Raw genomic sequence first — 16086 nt, forward strand, 5'->3', positions numbered from 1 at the left:
CCAAACGGGGCCTAAGATTTATCTAAGAATTTGGTAACCACAAATGCTTTCAGTCCCCTGGCTATCTGATTGGATTAGTATTAGCACATTTAGTGTGAAAATAAGTACACATTTCCATGCCCAAGAGCAAGAGGGCATATATTTAACTTAATTACATGTTTGAGAACGGCCACTAGGCTTTCATTAAGTGGATCACTGACGTTTCTATAGGCCAAGATGCAGGGCCTAACCTGTGACTGATAAAAGAAAAGCATCATAAGAAAAATGGGGCCTCAAAGCTGAATCTGCATTTTCATAATTAACCATCTTCGTGGTCTCAGCACTACAGCTGGTTTACTAATAGTGGGGCAATAGCAAATTCTTTTTTCTTCTTCTACTTTAGGCCGGGTCGAGGTGAAAGCGAAAAAACATTAATCCCTAGGACGTGCCAACCATAATGAACTGAGTGCTCGGAGACGAGAGAAGTAGTCACTGATGACGAGGAGGGCACGAGCTGCTTGACGAGTGGTCAGAATACGATGCATTTGTTGTAGTGTTTGCTGTCTCAAAAGGTCAGCCTAACAAGTGAGAAAGTATGCACATTATTTATACATATCCAACATATATGCACAACGATACTACAAACAAATCACAAGAAGATAATTCGCAAATCCACACTTGTTACCTGGTGAAGGAAGTTCTCAAGTGTGGCAAGCTTGCCCATAGCAATTGCCATTTGGCCCATGTAGTCTGCAACATTGCCAGAACCAGTAGGTCCATGAGTACCTGAGGAAAGTGTGTCTACAAGAGATTGTTGCAAAGCTTCCATCCCTTGTGACAAGGCATCTTCAGCCTGTTGGGAGGATTGCTGCAGATTACATATGCCCATCAACTGTTGATCTGTCAAAGGTTCAAGCTGGTTCCCAAGTATCTGAATATCCAAGAGTAAATTTTAAAAAAATAAAATAAAATAGACCAACTTGAATATCTATACTCGTGTCAGGCCAACAGGGCAAAGGGTAAGCAATTTGGGAAAAATCAAATAGAAGATCACCTTGAGAAGTTCAGACGAACGGAATCCACCCAACCACATAAAGCACCTCTCTGCAGGTGTTTTCCACATGCCAGAAAGCATGTGAAATACATCAGTCTTTGCAGCAGTGCTCTTTAACCTGAATATTTCATCATAATGGGTCATTACGCTATCAACAAGGATCCGCAATTCGTTATCACCCGTATGGGAATTCACAGCTGATCGCATATCATGTATCAGTCGTTGATGTTCGTCAAGCCAGCGCGCATACTCCAAGTCAAATGCTAAGGCCCCTGAAAAGTACAACCCGTTATAAGTTCACTGTCCGCTGTGTAAGTTATGATGTTGATCTTTAGGCTTAACATCATATATTTACTTGTCTGCCTTTGTACATTCTTTCTAGTTTCTACCAAACAGTTAAAAAGGACAATTGAATAATTGGCTAATATAGTATTACAAATTACAATTTTCTTGGATTTAGTTGTTGCCCTATGGATGAGAATCCTTACAAGGAATGAAGTTTTCCAAACAAAAAAGTAGAATTCATGTGGTCAAAGCAATTTACCATTTCCTGACATTGAATGACCATTATCCCCAGAAAGTCCAGTTGCAATAAACATACCCTGCATTGAAATAGTAAACATATAATGAAAGAAGAAATAAAGATATATATTTTATGGATAGAAACTTCAAAGTCCCTTCACCTGCTGCCGTGCTCGCTGAAGCTCTTGCTCTAGTTGTGAAAGCCTAAGTCGACTATTTTCCAGCTGCTGGACATATGCCTATCCAAAACCAAAACCTATAAATGATCCAAATATGTTGTATTCATTAACTTAAAAAACAATGCAACTTTTCATTCAACAGACAAGGATTCAGGGGGACATCAATGAACTAGAAGGGTACCAAAGAGGTAAGCTAATTAATAAGGGAGCAGAACCAAAAGGGCAAAAAAGGTAATCCAACCAAAAGAGCACAGTGAATGAGAAGCATTTATAAGGCAAACCTAAATCATAGAGCTGACAGTGAATCTTCAGGGTAGTCTACACCAAGATTTTTATGTCTCAACATTTGCTAACATTATTATGTATAGAGCTAAAAGACCCAGAGCCCAGGTCCCAGGCCTAGGCAGATGAAACTTTAAAGAAAAAGATTTCCAAAAATGTGAAAACTGCAAAGTACATGAGAAAAGATGCATACTTTCTTCCTTAGACGACTCTTCCTTGCTGCTTCTCGATTCTGGGCCAGCCTACGCAGTGTCTGGAAATTAATTAGCCCAATAAGATCAGCATTCAAAAAAGAAAAATTACCATCCAATCCAAGCACATGACTTTGAACAACAGTATAAGATATATCTAACCTTTTGATCTCCACTTCTTTCCCTGGGCTGTTCCATTGAATCCACTACTGTTAGTGCTCCATGCGGAACTCCATGAAGCTAAAAAAGAAAAAAGAATTCAAATTTCACATTAAACCAACTCACTTTGACTCAATTCAAGAAACATCCCTAGCTTGGGTAGCTAAAATTACTAGTAACATATTCGGTTTCAAAGTAAATCAATTTAGAGATAGGCCCACCATTGATCCGGACAGAACATGTACTAATTGAAAGCCTTCTGGAAGCTAAAAACAGCATGGATGGCAATCAAAAAATTCCAACTTTCAAAAGATTCTAAATTCCAAGCTGACACCCACCCACCCATTAAAGCCTATGGATAGATTCCTATTAAACAGTGCATAGTAACACGGCATATGTTCATGAAACACAGAGAGAGAGAGAGAGAGAGAGAGAGAGAGAGATGAAGGTACTTGGGTTTTATCATCGGTGTCAACGTCTGTGGAGGTATCATCAGTCTGCTGGCTGTTGTCAGCCATGGCTGAATCACCCCAATTCTCAAAGTGTCCGTTTCCCGACGACGTCGTCCCTTTCTGCTGGTGGTACATGTATTGGTGATGCCCTGTCTCTACACAGCCTCCTCCTGTCCCGGTTATTGTTGAGCCTATGTCCAAACACCCAGTGCTCTGCACAAACAAACCATCCCATAAGCCCAACAAGAAGACACTGAAGCTAAGCTACCTATATCATAGTGCAAGAGAAGAAAAAGAAAGGGACTTGGGTAGGGTTGAGTACCGTGTTCAAGGCCCCATAGTGCAAGTTATTAGGTACAACAGCAACATTGTTTGCTTTCAAACTGAACATTGAGCCTACAACACATTAAAACCACACATATAAATAACAGAATACATATAATACTAGAGAGAGAGAGAGAGAGAGAATACTTGGGATTAAATCAACAGCATCATCGTGAGGGAAGACAGTAGCGGACTGTTCAAGCTCTCCAAGATCCGTAAAACGCGTTTGGTTTCGGTTAGTGTCGTCTCCTCTGTTTTTGCACAGCACAGATTCACAGAAACAGAGGCGCTGGGTTATTATTTAGAGATAAACATAAATGTTAAAGACCTTTTTTTCTGTGCTAACCCATTTCTTATAAACTCCATTAACACCCAAAAAAACCATAACTTAAACAGAGACCCAGAAACCAAAAACATAACCAATTAAAACAGAGAGAAAGAGAGAGAAAACAATAATTAGACCTGAAATAGAAGGAAGAGTGGGAATACAATTCTGGGTTTGTTGAAGCTGCTTTGAAGCTCTGCATTTTTTTAAGTGACTTGGTGTTCCTTCCTACCTATTTCTCCTTTAAAGCAAAGGAAAGATAAACATGATCCTCATAGGGACTTTTTTAAGTTCTCGAGTAGAAGAGGAGGAAAGAGGAGAGAGAGGAAAGAGGAAAGAGCAGTGAAGTGAAGAAAATCTTGAAGTACCTTTAAGAAGAGGATAGCGTATCAGGACCCCCTTTTTAATAATTTTAAACACCAGGCTTTTTATTATTGCTTTCTGACTTGGGATTTTAGCTTCCCAATACCCCAGCCCAACATTTCTAGCCCTTCCTCAGTCTCTCCCTCTGGAGCGTCTCTTTCACTCTCTACAATCCCTGCTCTCCCCTTTTGCAAATAATCAAAACCCAAAAACCAGTCTTGGACAAAACCCAAAATAGAAAACTATGTGATCACACAGTTTGAAATCGAAGAGGAGCGTGTGTAACAAGAAGTCCACTTGGCCCAAGACAAAAAAAGAAAAAACGACCCCTATTTAGTTGATTCTCTGTTTGCTTCTGGATCGTCTAGGGTCTCTTCCTCTGCTAGACTGTGTAGTGTAGAGAGAGAGAGAGAGAGAGAGAGAGAGAGAGAGAGAGAGTCTTTGGCATTGATGCTCTCTCTCAGTCTCTATCTCTCCCTCTACAGAATTATAATAATAATCTTGCTAGTATCACTGTAAGTCTGCAGCTATATACGTATCATGGGGAAGAGTGTCTGCGCGCGAAAAATGATGGGATGTGAAAATCAGATTTTCAGTCAGATGATGCCAAAAAACAATAAAAGTATAATATAGATTGTGTGTTTGGAGTTTGGCTTTTACCCTCTCGTCCCTGCGGATTTATTAGTACTTATTTTACGATGGAGGATTTTAAATGAGACGTTGCTTGAAAGGAACCTCTTGCTAATGGCAAGCAGTTTCAGCCGCTTAGCCTCTGCGTGTGTGGCAGTGGCTGGCTCTCACGGCACAGCTAGCTCATCAGACAGACTGATCATCATCTGCATTGTTTTGTAATGTAAAATTAAAATATATTTGTCATGGATTTGCATTCCGCATTTTTACATGCATTAACATTACATTTATTGTGTGCGCCAAAGCCGAAAAGAATATGACGCATTTCATACGGCAATCGTACATATGATAGCGTGTCACTTTCCCTCTGGTGGTTTTTGGTCTTTTCCTGTGTCTTTTCTCCGGAAACTCGTTCTGGTTCTGCTTGCCTTTGGTGTCTTTGGTGATGAAATGTGTGAGGCTCACGTGACTTTGTGGATCGTGATTCTTGGATGACACATTACTAAACCCATCGCCAAGCCTCTGCCTTTCCCTCTCTAGCTCATTTCCTGTACGTTCGGATCCTTCCTGCAATCTCTGAACTTCTGAAGTTTGCTGGGTTTGTAATGTTGTATGACTAGCACAAGTTTCCTGGCTCTTCTTTTGTCACTCTTTTTTCCTTGAGCCAGAAAAGGGAAAAAGGTAGCTTTAAGCCTGTAACTGATTCCCAAACTTGGACTTGGAAGTGTTTAACTTTTTAGACACAAGATATTTTACTCAATGGCTACAGAAAAATACTGATAGAATCTGATAAAACTCATACAATCTTTGACTGCATATGCATCTCAACATGACGGGATCAAATATATCCATGATTTGAGAAATTCACGAGTTACATATAACCAAGACCAAACCCCCCCAAGAAAAACCCTAGTTACAGACATCAAAAACAAGTGACACCTCCAATGGGCACATCCTGTTACTATAACTTGTAAGTATCAAATGCATCACAGCGAAACCCTTAGGAGAGCACCTCCAACTGAATATGGTGGAACCTGATCAACTTTCTTCTCTCTTCAACTAGAACCAACCCCGTGAGGGTACATGAACGTACCTCTGCCTAAAGCCAATAACTTCAAACAAAGTTCCCACCTATCATGTTTTCCCTCTTTTGTGTGTGACAAAGATTATATATCCTATAACAAAACTCAAACCATATAATAACGATTCATATTGGATAAGTAACTAACAGCAGTTAATTACATTGTACATTTTATAACGCAGTTAACTTTTCAAGCAGGAAGTGTTTCTTGTGTGTGGTTATCAAAGCGATGGTGAGTTAACACTTCCCTCGCCCGCGAACTCCTATGTTGAAGACGCTGGTGTAGCATCTCTGACATCTGGTTGAAGAACTCAGCATCCCACCTGTGAATTAACAAGGGGTCTTCTGCATAGCAGATATAAATAGATGTAACAGCACTTTCCACAACCACCATTGCCAGTCCCACCTGAAAATACATGATCCATGTTAAACATGCCCTATTGAATTGAAATGAAAAGCAATTTGTATGCTCTAAATCAACCAAAACTCTGTTTAGTGCTTAGGAATAGACAACCAAGAAGTAATCTAGTCAATATGTTACAAAATATGATGAAGGCATTAAGAAAATTACCAAGACCATTCCCATCAACATTGCAGTGGACCCCACCATAACCACCCTGTCCCTATATTTAATCCATGTCCAGATCCCTGAGCATGTACCAGTGATAAGTCCACCCAATAGAGTGCCCATCAACAAAACAGCACCTGAACAATCATAGGCTACGAGTGCCTCCACTCCCGTAGACTGAAATAACTCCCAGGCATCCCTCGCTGAATGATTAAAACTTTTTCCAGAAACAGCTATCTGTTGAGAAGGGTCACTGAAAAATAACTACTTCTACACAACTTCAAGAATACAGAGAGAACTAAGTGATAATCATTGAGGGTTTGAGATAGCACCACTACATAACAAGGGTGATAAAATTTAGGCAAAAAGTTGTGTGTTTAGGATCAAATAGAACAACAATCAAAAACCGACCACCATGAACTAGAAGTCTCACATTAAAAGATGTTGCTGTTTTCTTTGCTAATATAAATATTACTGTTGTTAACAATTTTTCTGTTCCTTTTACAAAGATGCAAGGATTGGCAACTGTTGCTGATTATTTTTTCCCACTTGCAACCCTTGTAAAGGTTATGAGGTATCCAAGCAGCCTTGCTCTAGGTGCAGTGCAGCAGATTTTTTTGGACAGAAACATGTTGCTTTAATCCATAAGCAATTAAATGCAAAGTAAAAATGACTGGTTGTTAACGGAACACTCCAAAACTACCTGGACATAGGCATACTTGTTAAAGAAACGGACAAGAGTCTCCACTAGATGAAAGAGGAAATCAACACAGCAAAGCAGACACTCATTGTTGCCAATCTTGGATCGGAGTCCCCTGATCTGAAATATATTTCAGAACTCTAAGAATTAAATTACTCACTCTCAAACTAAAGAGAGATATTAATGAACCATCCCTTAGAAAAGAAAACGCAGGCATGTGTACCTTCCACCGAAGTGTCCGAATGGCAGCTGTGAAAAGTGAACCATAGCAGATGCTACCAAAAGAAGTTGTGACTGCATACCGAAGAGACTTCATCAGTGAGTTCGGAGGCATTGATGATGCCTCTCTACCACCATGGATAAGTACAAGAAACACCATCCCAGAAACTATAACATGTACAGTATTACAGAGTACAGCACCCGTCCAAAATAAGCTTATAGAGAGAACCTAAGTACATGTGCGACAGCATTATTAGTGTCATTAGATGAGGCATGTTGTAAAGTTTTACTGCATTTCATATCCCAATAACAACAGATGAAAGAAGAGCAAAACTTGCCAGCTCACCACAAGAAGCCACCAGCGTCCACCATCTCCAATGCTTGAAGCTACAACACCAGCTGCCCCAAAGGACCATATTCCCATCCATAGAAGCATAATAAGCATGAATGCATATGCTACTCTCATAACTTCACGTAGACTCCATACCATCTTGACAGCTGCTTGTAGCACCAGCATGGTAAATGGAAGTCTATTGATTAACAATAGAGTCAGAAAGACTGCCATTGGATCTGATTATTCCAATTCTAATTTATCTGTAGATTTTGTTTGTCTTTGTGCGTAGAGTGAGTGAGGGACGTGTGTGTGTGTGTGTAGAGAGAGAAAGAGGGCGAGAGACAAGGACAGAAACAAAGACGCTCTATGATCAGAAACTACCAGGTTAGGTTTGGAGAGAGATGGGACTGGTTATGTAATAGGGCAAGCATAGACAGGGACAGAGAGAGAGAGGAGGATAGAATAGAGAACAATTAAAGTCAATCGTGGAGACAAAGTCAACAAAAATTCCTTCAAAACCCGACTACTTGGGACGACCCACAAGGCATATGATATAAGATTCCGAAAGGAACCCCAACCTCATGCCTTAATTTATAAAGATAGGCACGTCAACCCTGCAATCTAGCATAATTGTAGAAATACCACAATGTGTATAATTAAATACATACAAATACTTTGTAGTATGCAGATTCCCATTACTGAACAAAAACCTATATCATACATCCTCTTTCCCCTTTCTTCACTTAAGTTAAAAGAAATCATGTTCAAATTTTAAAAACAAAATTTCAGGCACAGTTCCATTGTAACAGTCTAACCAAACGAACAAGAGAAATCTCAGCCTCATACCTGTCAATTACTGAAATAACATACAAGAACTGCAACACAGCACCAATCGCAAATGCAACGCCCCAGAAAAACTGTTCCATCCAAAATAATAGAACACTAATCACAGCAAGATAAGTAGTCAAGATGTGAACCGCAACCTTCATCATGTGATTCGCTTGAGAACTGAGGAACAACAACCAAGTCCAACCAAGAACAGTCCCAACTCCACCGGCAAGAGCATAAAGCGGCCAATAGTTCTCCGTCAATCCCCTTTGATTTTCCAAAAAAGGCTGGGTGTACCTATCTATGTTTAGCCTATCTGTTTTCTTAAACCTATTGAGCCCGAGAACCGTAAGCGCACATACCATTAAAACCAATTGAATTAGAAATACTCCCAACCAGAAAATATCACGCCAACGACGCGACGGCTCAGAAGCCAGGGTTTGACTACTGTCTGCACTCCTCCGACTTGAGATCACATTCTATAATCAAAAGAGATCATACAATAGCAATCAAATTCAGAAGCTTCGAACATGAATTGGAGTGAAGCCATCAAACTCAACTAAACTAATAGAACTTAGGTATAATAAAAGGAGTGAAGCCATTAAGAACTTTTGAGACATAATATATTAATTGAAACTGAAATTAACTTAGGTAAATAAAAGGAGTGATCCAACTCCGGCCAATGATCAATAATTACATTTCAAAAAGATGATCAATTACAAGATTGAAATACTATTCACTGGGTCGTAAATTGTACTGAAAATAGCCGCACGCCGTAATGGATTCCATGTGATTCAAAACTGGACGAATAAAGTTCAAGTCTTGCATAGTGAATGAAATGAAAGTAAAGTACATAATACAAGGAGTGATGTAATTACCGGATCGGCGGTGGCGACGGAGGCCGAATTGACGGAGGAGGACGAGGAAGAATAGGAGCTCTGCGATATGTTCATGGTGAGAGGGACAGAACGACACGCATTGTTAGAAAGAATGAATTTGAGGGTTTTGTGGAAAGCGAGCGTAAGGTCAATGAAGGGTTTAATAGTTTTTAGGGGTTTGGTTTGGATCAACTTAAAAAGGAATAAATATTAAAGAATGGAAATTCGGGAAACGCTGAGAAATGGAGGGGGAAGAAACTGAAACTCAACGGCTAAGCGTGAAAAAGAATGAATATTATTTGGATTTGGTCTGAGTTTGACCAGTGCGGAGGAGAAGATGCCAATGTCCTGATTTGCCATTCTGTGATGTTTTTTGTGAGTGTGGGTCAGGGAGGAGACTGGTCCAGCTAATCTACTGTGGCGTTAATCTAGAAGCTTTTGGACGTGTTTATTTTAATTTTATGAGATTCGCTGGTATGCAATGCAACAAAGAAATTAGGCATAAAGTAGACACATAGTGGGAATTGCAAGTTTGGTTGTGCCACTAGCCAAATAGCTTATGGAACCATAATCATAATGGACAAAAGCTCCGCTATATGTTTTCTAGATACGACATCGAGTACAAAGATAAATGTTTTTAATCAACTAAACTACTTTTTTTACCAATTGAGTTACTTAACTTGTACTCTTTTCGTCCATGTTATAACTTATACTCTTCTCGTCCATGTTTTCATTTTCTTATCTTATTTGATGACCAATTATCTTCCCATAAGCAGTAGAAAAGGACATATATATATATATATTAAGTTTTAAAACATAAAATTAAACAAATGTGTAGGAGGAGAGTCGGATTTCTGATTTCATATTTTTAAATTTTTTATGACAGTCAACTTGGAACGGTTCAAGTCAAAGATTACCTAAACAAGTTTTGACGGGCCATTGACTTCGGAATACCTTGTACCGGGCCTCTTTATGGCAAGGGTAAAGGCCCAAAACCATTTTCTGACGTATTATTATATGAAGTTCTGAACAAAATTGGCAAACCCCCAAATTCCAAGAGTAGTTTACTCTCTCAACGACAAGACGTAACCGTTGTATCTGCAGCTTTTGCCCAAATTTAAAATTAAGCTGAAGCTTCACACTTTGATTTAATTAATCTACTGTATCAACGGCAGTACTATCACTATGCCACTAACCTGTCATTATAAGTTAATAAAACAACACCGCAAATTTTTTATATCAAAAACAGAAGAAAAAAAGAAGAAGAAGATGTAGATTTGGTAACATGGAGTGGACATACAAGAACTGAACAGGGAGGAAGGTTCCTAAAAACTACAATTAAAAAGAAAAAGAAAATGGTCGAAAACATAACGCCTAATTTATCTGTCTAGCATTGGTTGGGGAAGAACCCAACCACCGAATTAGCGATGTCGAAACCGACACGTGTCCCTTGCTGTTGGACATTCCCAATGATTGACAGTGAGGAGGGCGTGGGCGCGAACGCAAAGCAAAAAGTCCCCTCCGAGTCAATCGGTATCAGGTAATTTTTAGCCGGTAACGGTAACACTTTCCCGTCCGCGAAGTGAAACGACACCGTTGGCACCTCAACGCTCTTCTTCGCCGACAAGTCGTAACACACGTCGAAGAGCGCCGCGCCTTGGGTGGACGTCAAGTCCTTGGTGCCTTTCACGAACGCATCACGGAGGGCGTTGTAAGTGTCCGTCTGCAACCGAGTCACCGCCGTGCCCGAGTCGATGATGATTCCGCCGTTTCCACTGTCGTCTATCAAAAAAGCCGACTCTGGAATCGGTAGCAACTCGCCGCCTACGCTCAGTCCGGTTAGGCCGATATAGTAAAACGTGTCGAGCTCAGGGTTACGGTGTAACGGAGCCGTCACGGCGTTGGGATGGAGCGGCGAGTTAAACTCAAGAGTTGAAGCCGAGTCAGAGTCACGGTCCACGAGGCAGTAGGAAAATGACGTGGCATTGAGCTGGGAAGGAAACGACAACGAGCCGCCTCCGAGTCCGAGTAGCCCAGACGCGCCGATGAACAAGCCCTCGTTGGTGTGGCCACAGCCGATGGCTATGTCCTTCGCCGAAACCCCGCCGATGGTGATGGTCTCCGTGACGAAGTCGCCGACGGTGTAGGAGCCGTCGCCGTAGGCCACCTCGTAGAGACACGTGTCGTTGCGGCACTCGAACACGTCGAGGGACTTACACCGTTGATTTTCGCACGAGACAGGCGAGAAGGAATCCGAGGAAGTCGGCTCGAAAATGGGGTCGGCTTGCTGATAGCAGTTGGCGCAGGGTGCGCACTGCACCCAGCTGACGTCACTGCCCGTGTCGAGCACCACGTAGGCCGGACTCGGCGGTTTGCCGATTCCGACTTGGGAGAAGTACTCGCCGCTTCCCTGACTCGTCCCCGAAATGACGGGACCCTCAAAACCCTTGGCTTCCTCAAGCTCCAACCCGTCGCCGGTATCCACGGGTTTAAGATCCGACGTGGCAATGCCTTGAAGAGCCAGATCTAACCGGGTTGTGAGAGATCTGACTCGGGCCGAGTCACGCTCAAGTCGAGCCAAAGTGAGCGACTTGTAGTCACTGTGGGAAGGCTTGTGAAGTGAAATTCGAGAATGTAGCGGCAGAGAAAGTGAAGAAGCAGCTGAGGAGCTCCGGTCTTGTTGGCTCAATGCCTGCGTGTGAGACTCCGACGACAGGGCGTTTAAGGTCGTCTGAATTGAAGCAGCGACGTCGAGCACTGTCGTTTTGGAGCTAAGCGGTGAGCTTCGAGAGTGAGATAGTTGGAAAGTAAAGCAAAAGAAAGCAAAGAGAAGAAAAATGTGGGAGAGGAAACCCATTTTGGGCGGTTGAGGTCTGGAAGAGAGTGTGAGGTGGTGAGGTGAAGTGTGAGATTTGAGGACTGTTGATTTATTTAAGAGCGGAGAAAAGTAAGCATAATTGCAGGAATCACGTAAAGGACATTGGAAGAAAACAAAGGCAAATTTATGGGGTGGAGAGGAGAGGAGGAGCTTTGGATGAGGAGATGAGAGGAGGAGCATACAGCAAATGGGTAAAGTCGAAAATATGGGGCCGCTGAAAGCATTTGCACGAAGGGGTTTTGTTTTGTTAACATTAAATTTGGAATTGTCATATGTTACTTATGGATTTTTATTTTCATTTTTGCAGAGTTTTGTTCGTGTTTCATTATCTTTGCATTGCATGTATGTATGTTATTAGAATAGTATTTTGTACCATTTGGTTCGTGTGCTTGCTAATCTTTCTTCTTCTTTTCTGGGTCTTTCCTTATTTTGGGATTCAGTTGCTTGAAAGATAAAGAGAGCTTTTTAAAGTTAAAGATGTATTGAATTTCACTCAAAGGCTTATTAGATGGGTGTTTTTATTGGGATTATGGGGATAAGCGTGATTCTGGTAATATAATGCTTATTTTCTCAAGTACTCTTTGTTGACCAATTTAAGACTAATTTGATATATAAATTATAGCCGCTCTCCTCTTCTTTAAGTGACAAAGAAAAATTTCATAGAGAGGGGAGGAGGAAGAAGTATCTTTGTCCCTCCTTCCCTCCTCTCTCATCGCCTTTTTCTTTTGGGTTAGTGAATAAGTTCACTAGAGTGTTTGGAATAAGAAATCATTTGTGGTGATTTCTTCTGGGCATGCTCATATTGAAGTTTCTCATCACCCATTTTAGGTATTCTCAAACAAATCATTCTCCCAAAACACGCTCTCTATTATTGCTCATGTTTTCTAAATTTGGATATACATCGTCTTCGATGGAGGTTGTTGCAAATCACATAATTGTTCTTTGTTAATGTAGTTGTTTTCGTTTATTTATTCGCTCTTATGCGCATGTAAATCGCTGGAAACCATGTTTTCTCGATATCTGTTAATGATGCGGTGGTAGGTGTGGCTGCGACGACGCTTCTTCATGTGGTGGTGGTAAGGTTTATTTATAGTCATAGGTTGTTTTAGGGTTTCTGTTATGTTGAGTATGTGGACTTTATTTAAATTTATGAATAATTTTAGTATAACTTTTATTCGCTTTAGTTTTGTTTCTGTCCTAGGATTGGTAATTTAACTTTCATGTTAATATATTTGATTATACTGTTAAAGATTATGTAATGAAGTTTATTTGTTATAATATACTAATTTGATAGGTTCATTTCATAGTGCAGCTTGCTTGCCCAAGAGCAAATTGACAGGGACACACATAACAATACTTCTGCAAGTCAAAAGGAAGAGCTTGGACTCATGTACCTTGCCATGATAAGAATTGAAGAAGAAGGAAGAGAGAGGGACCCATGATTTAATTATGTAACAACCTAAGTATCATATTCTCATGCATTTCGTGACCCTAATTTATTTATTTATTTATTTATTTTTGATAAAGGACCCTAGTATTTTTATTGCTGGCTGGTTGTTGATATTCGTTTGGTCAAACTAAACATGGGTCCGGGCCTGGATAGGGCCCAACTCCAACGATTTAGATTCGCCTTTTGGAAAGCAGGCCATGATATTGTCAGCCTAAACGTGCACCAAATGATCGATAAAACCTTAGCCAGCTATGCAGCTGGAGCAAAAGAAAAAACAAAGTACACATGCGGCATGGAACGTCTTCCTCAAGCAGGCAATGCATGATCATGATGGAGATAATTCTTATAAGAACAGTGGCGGGGAGGGCAGTGCATGGTCCGACTTCGCCCTACTGCTTTGTCATTCCCTAATTAAATGAAACAAATACTAAAAAGCCTCATAGACTTCCCAATACTATTTTCTTTTATCACTCTTTCTTCCCAACACTATTTTTTTTAAGGGGGTTTCACTAAAACACCCAAAATATGGGCTAAAATTATAAAAAAACTCAACATCCCAAAACACTTTATAAACACACCCAAAACTCATCATTACACACTCAAAACTCATTTATAAACACACCTAAAAAATATACAATTGTTGATTTTGGGTGTATTTCTATATTTAAATAGTGTTTGGATTTTTTTTATAAATACATGTCTAGGATTGAGTTTATTTATAAATTTGTATTTCTTTAAACTATTTTGACCTAACCACTAGTCAACCATCCCTTTTTTTTTTCTTTGTTTCTTTTCCAAACTCTTCCTCTACTTGTGTGCGCAACTATGAATTTCCCTTTGAAATTTCCATGAGTTGGAAACTTTCATACCTAAACAATCAATTTTCCTTTGAAATTTTCACAAGTTGGAAATTTCCCTTTGATTTTGTTCACGAACATCATACTCTTCGTCCAAAAATTCAATTGAAAAAAAAAACCAACCCTTTGTCCAAAATGCAAGGGCCCTATCATCTGGTAGTGTTATGGGTGATGGAAATATATCTCAACCTTTCGCCGCCTTGACGTTGGCTTTACGCTGAGATGATCTCCAGGGGAAGTTATCGGAGATCAAGAAATCTCTAGCTGAGCTTTTCTCCAGCAACTCTAACTGGTTGAAAAGTTTGTACAAATCCATGGCTTAGTGCATTGTTTGCCAAACGATACAACAAAGAGAGAGAGATAGAGAGAGAGAGAGAGAGAGAGAGAGAGAGAGAAAGAGAGAGAGAGAGAGAGAAAACACGTTGTAGAAATCTATGGGGTAGAGGTACTTATGTTGGTCTTTATCCTTTTTAATCGCAGGTCTAGTCCTAATCCTAGATTGAATCTTTCCCCAAACTGGTGTTTGGTCATTGATACACCCGATTTTTAAATCCTTTTTAATCGAGATTCTCTTCAATGATTCTCTTCAAATGGCGTATGACTTGAAAACAAAGTTGGCTCAAGTGCTCCTAAATATAAAATTATCACTTGATTGTAACATGTGCTGTAAATTCAAGTGCGCATCAGCAGTGGCAGATCCACATAGGGGCAAGAGGGTTAATTGACCCCTGCAAACCCAGAATCTACCATAAGAGGCCAAGAACTTGACCCTTGAAACTTGCCCAGAAGGTGTTTGATGAAATGCCACAAAGAGGAAGCAGCCACAACACACATAGGTAGGAAAGCTACTTGCTACGAGCCCAAGTAGTGCTCAGCAACGTCTTCTAATTTTTCCCCTACGTCAAAATGACGTCGTTCCACTTAAAATTTGTTTTTCTTAAAGGAAACTTGGCCAAAACGACGTCGTTTTGACTCAGGAGGTTTTTTAATTTAAAAACTGTTGCCTGATAAAACCTACGAGTGCAGCTTGGAGGTAAATGTTTCTCTCTCCTCCCTCTCCTTCTTTTTTATTACTTTTCCTTCTCTCTCTCTCTCTTTTTTTCTTTCTCTCTTTCGTTTGGGATCAGGTGTTTTTAAAAAAAAAAATTGTTGCCTGATAAAACCTACGAGTGCAGCTTGGAGGTAAATGTTTCTCTCTCCTCTCTCCTCCCTCTCCTTCTTTTTTTATTGCTTTTCCTTCTCTCTCTTTTTATTTTCTCTCTTCTCCTTTCTCTCTCTCTTTCTCTCTCTTTTTCCTCTTTTTGATGAAAACTTTGTTATAATATTTATAATATTTTCTTTATTTTCCTTATTTGATAATTAATACTCACAAATCCCGAAAATCCCAAAAATCTCTCAAAATCAGAAATCTCTCAAATCTCGGGTGACGGCTTCGTCTATAAAAGGAAAACACAAAATAACAGCACATAAAAGAAAAAAAAACCTGAAGAAAAAATCCACCAATTTTCTTACCAAGACTTCCTTCAATCTAAAAACAAAATCAAAATGGAATTCCCTTTAATTCCTAAAAGCTCATCAGATTTGAATTTATCTCTTTATCCTCCTTTAACCCGGGAAACATCACTCATAGGGTACCACATAATTTTGTCCTACAAACGCAATATTTATAAATTTTCTTAGTATCGTGATAAATTTAAAGTTGCTTATTCTAGGCGTTGAATCTTTGTAAGATTGGTTAATAATAATATGGTGCATTCTAAATTTGTCTAAAAAAATTTGTGAGCTTTTATACGTCCTAAGATTCCGCCGCCACTGCGCATCATTTTAACTAAA

The 16086-nt window shown here is 40.0% G+C and overlaps 3 protein-coding genes across 3 annotated transcripts; all 3 read right to left on the reverse strand.

The window, feature by feature from the left end:
* Positions 1 to 47: 47 nt before the first annotated feature.
* PAN (bZIP transcription factor family protein) lies at positions 48 to 3821 on the reverse strand. Its single transcript, XM_008244971.2, has 11 exons — positions 3605 to 3821; positions 3290 to 3393; positions 3141 to 3214; positions 2819 to 3031; positions 2370 to 2447; positions 2210 to 2269; positions 1717 to 1794; positions 1578 to 1635; positions 1034 to 1305; positions 665 to 910; positions 48 to 557 (listed from the first exon to the last, which is right to left on the reverse strand). Exons 1-11 carry the CDS (start codon positions 3667 to 3669, stop codon positions 411 to 413), a joined length of 1395 nt encoding a protein of 464 aa, XP_008243193.1. The 5' UTR covers positions 3670 to 3821; the 3' UTR covers positions 48 to 410.
* Positions 3822 to 5252: 1431 nt separating this feature from the next.
* LOC103341450 (Plasma-membrane choline transporter family protein) lies at positions 5253 to 9438 on the reverse strand. The gene is made up of 7 exons (XM_008244969.3): positions 9069 to 9438; positions 8209 to 8669; positions 7375 to 7558; positions 7033 to 7257; positions 6813 to 6929; positions 6113 to 6346; positions 5253 to 5947 (listed from the first exon to the last, which is right to left on the reverse strand). The coding sequence occupies exons 1-7, from the start codon at positions 9141 to 9143 to the stop codon at positions 5732 to 5734; spliced, it is 1512 nt and encodes a 503-aa protein (XP_008243191.1). The 5' UTR covers positions 9144 to 9438; the 3' UTR covers positions 5253 to 5731.
* An 887-nt stretch (positions 9439 to 10325) lies between these two features.
* LOC103341448 (Eukaryotic aspartyl protease family protein) lies at positions 10326 to 12278 on the reverse strand. The gene has a single exon (XM_008244968.3). The coding sequence runs from the start codon at positions 12124 to 12126 to the stop codon at positions 10456 to 10458; it is 1671 nt and encodes a 556-aa protein (XP_008243190.2). The 5' UTR covers positions 12127 to 12278; the 3' UTR covers positions 10326 to 10455.
* Between the last annotated feature and the right edge of the window lie 3808 nt (positions 12279 to 16086).

This window comes from Prunus mume, linkage group LG2, assembly GCF_029339155.1.
Source record: "Prunus mume cultivar Tortuosa linkage group LG2, ASM2933915v1, whole genome shotgun sequence".
NCBI classification, from domain to species: domain Eukaryota; kingdom Viridiplantae; phylum Streptophyta; class Magnoliopsida; order Rosales; family Rosaceae; genus Prunus; species Prunus mume.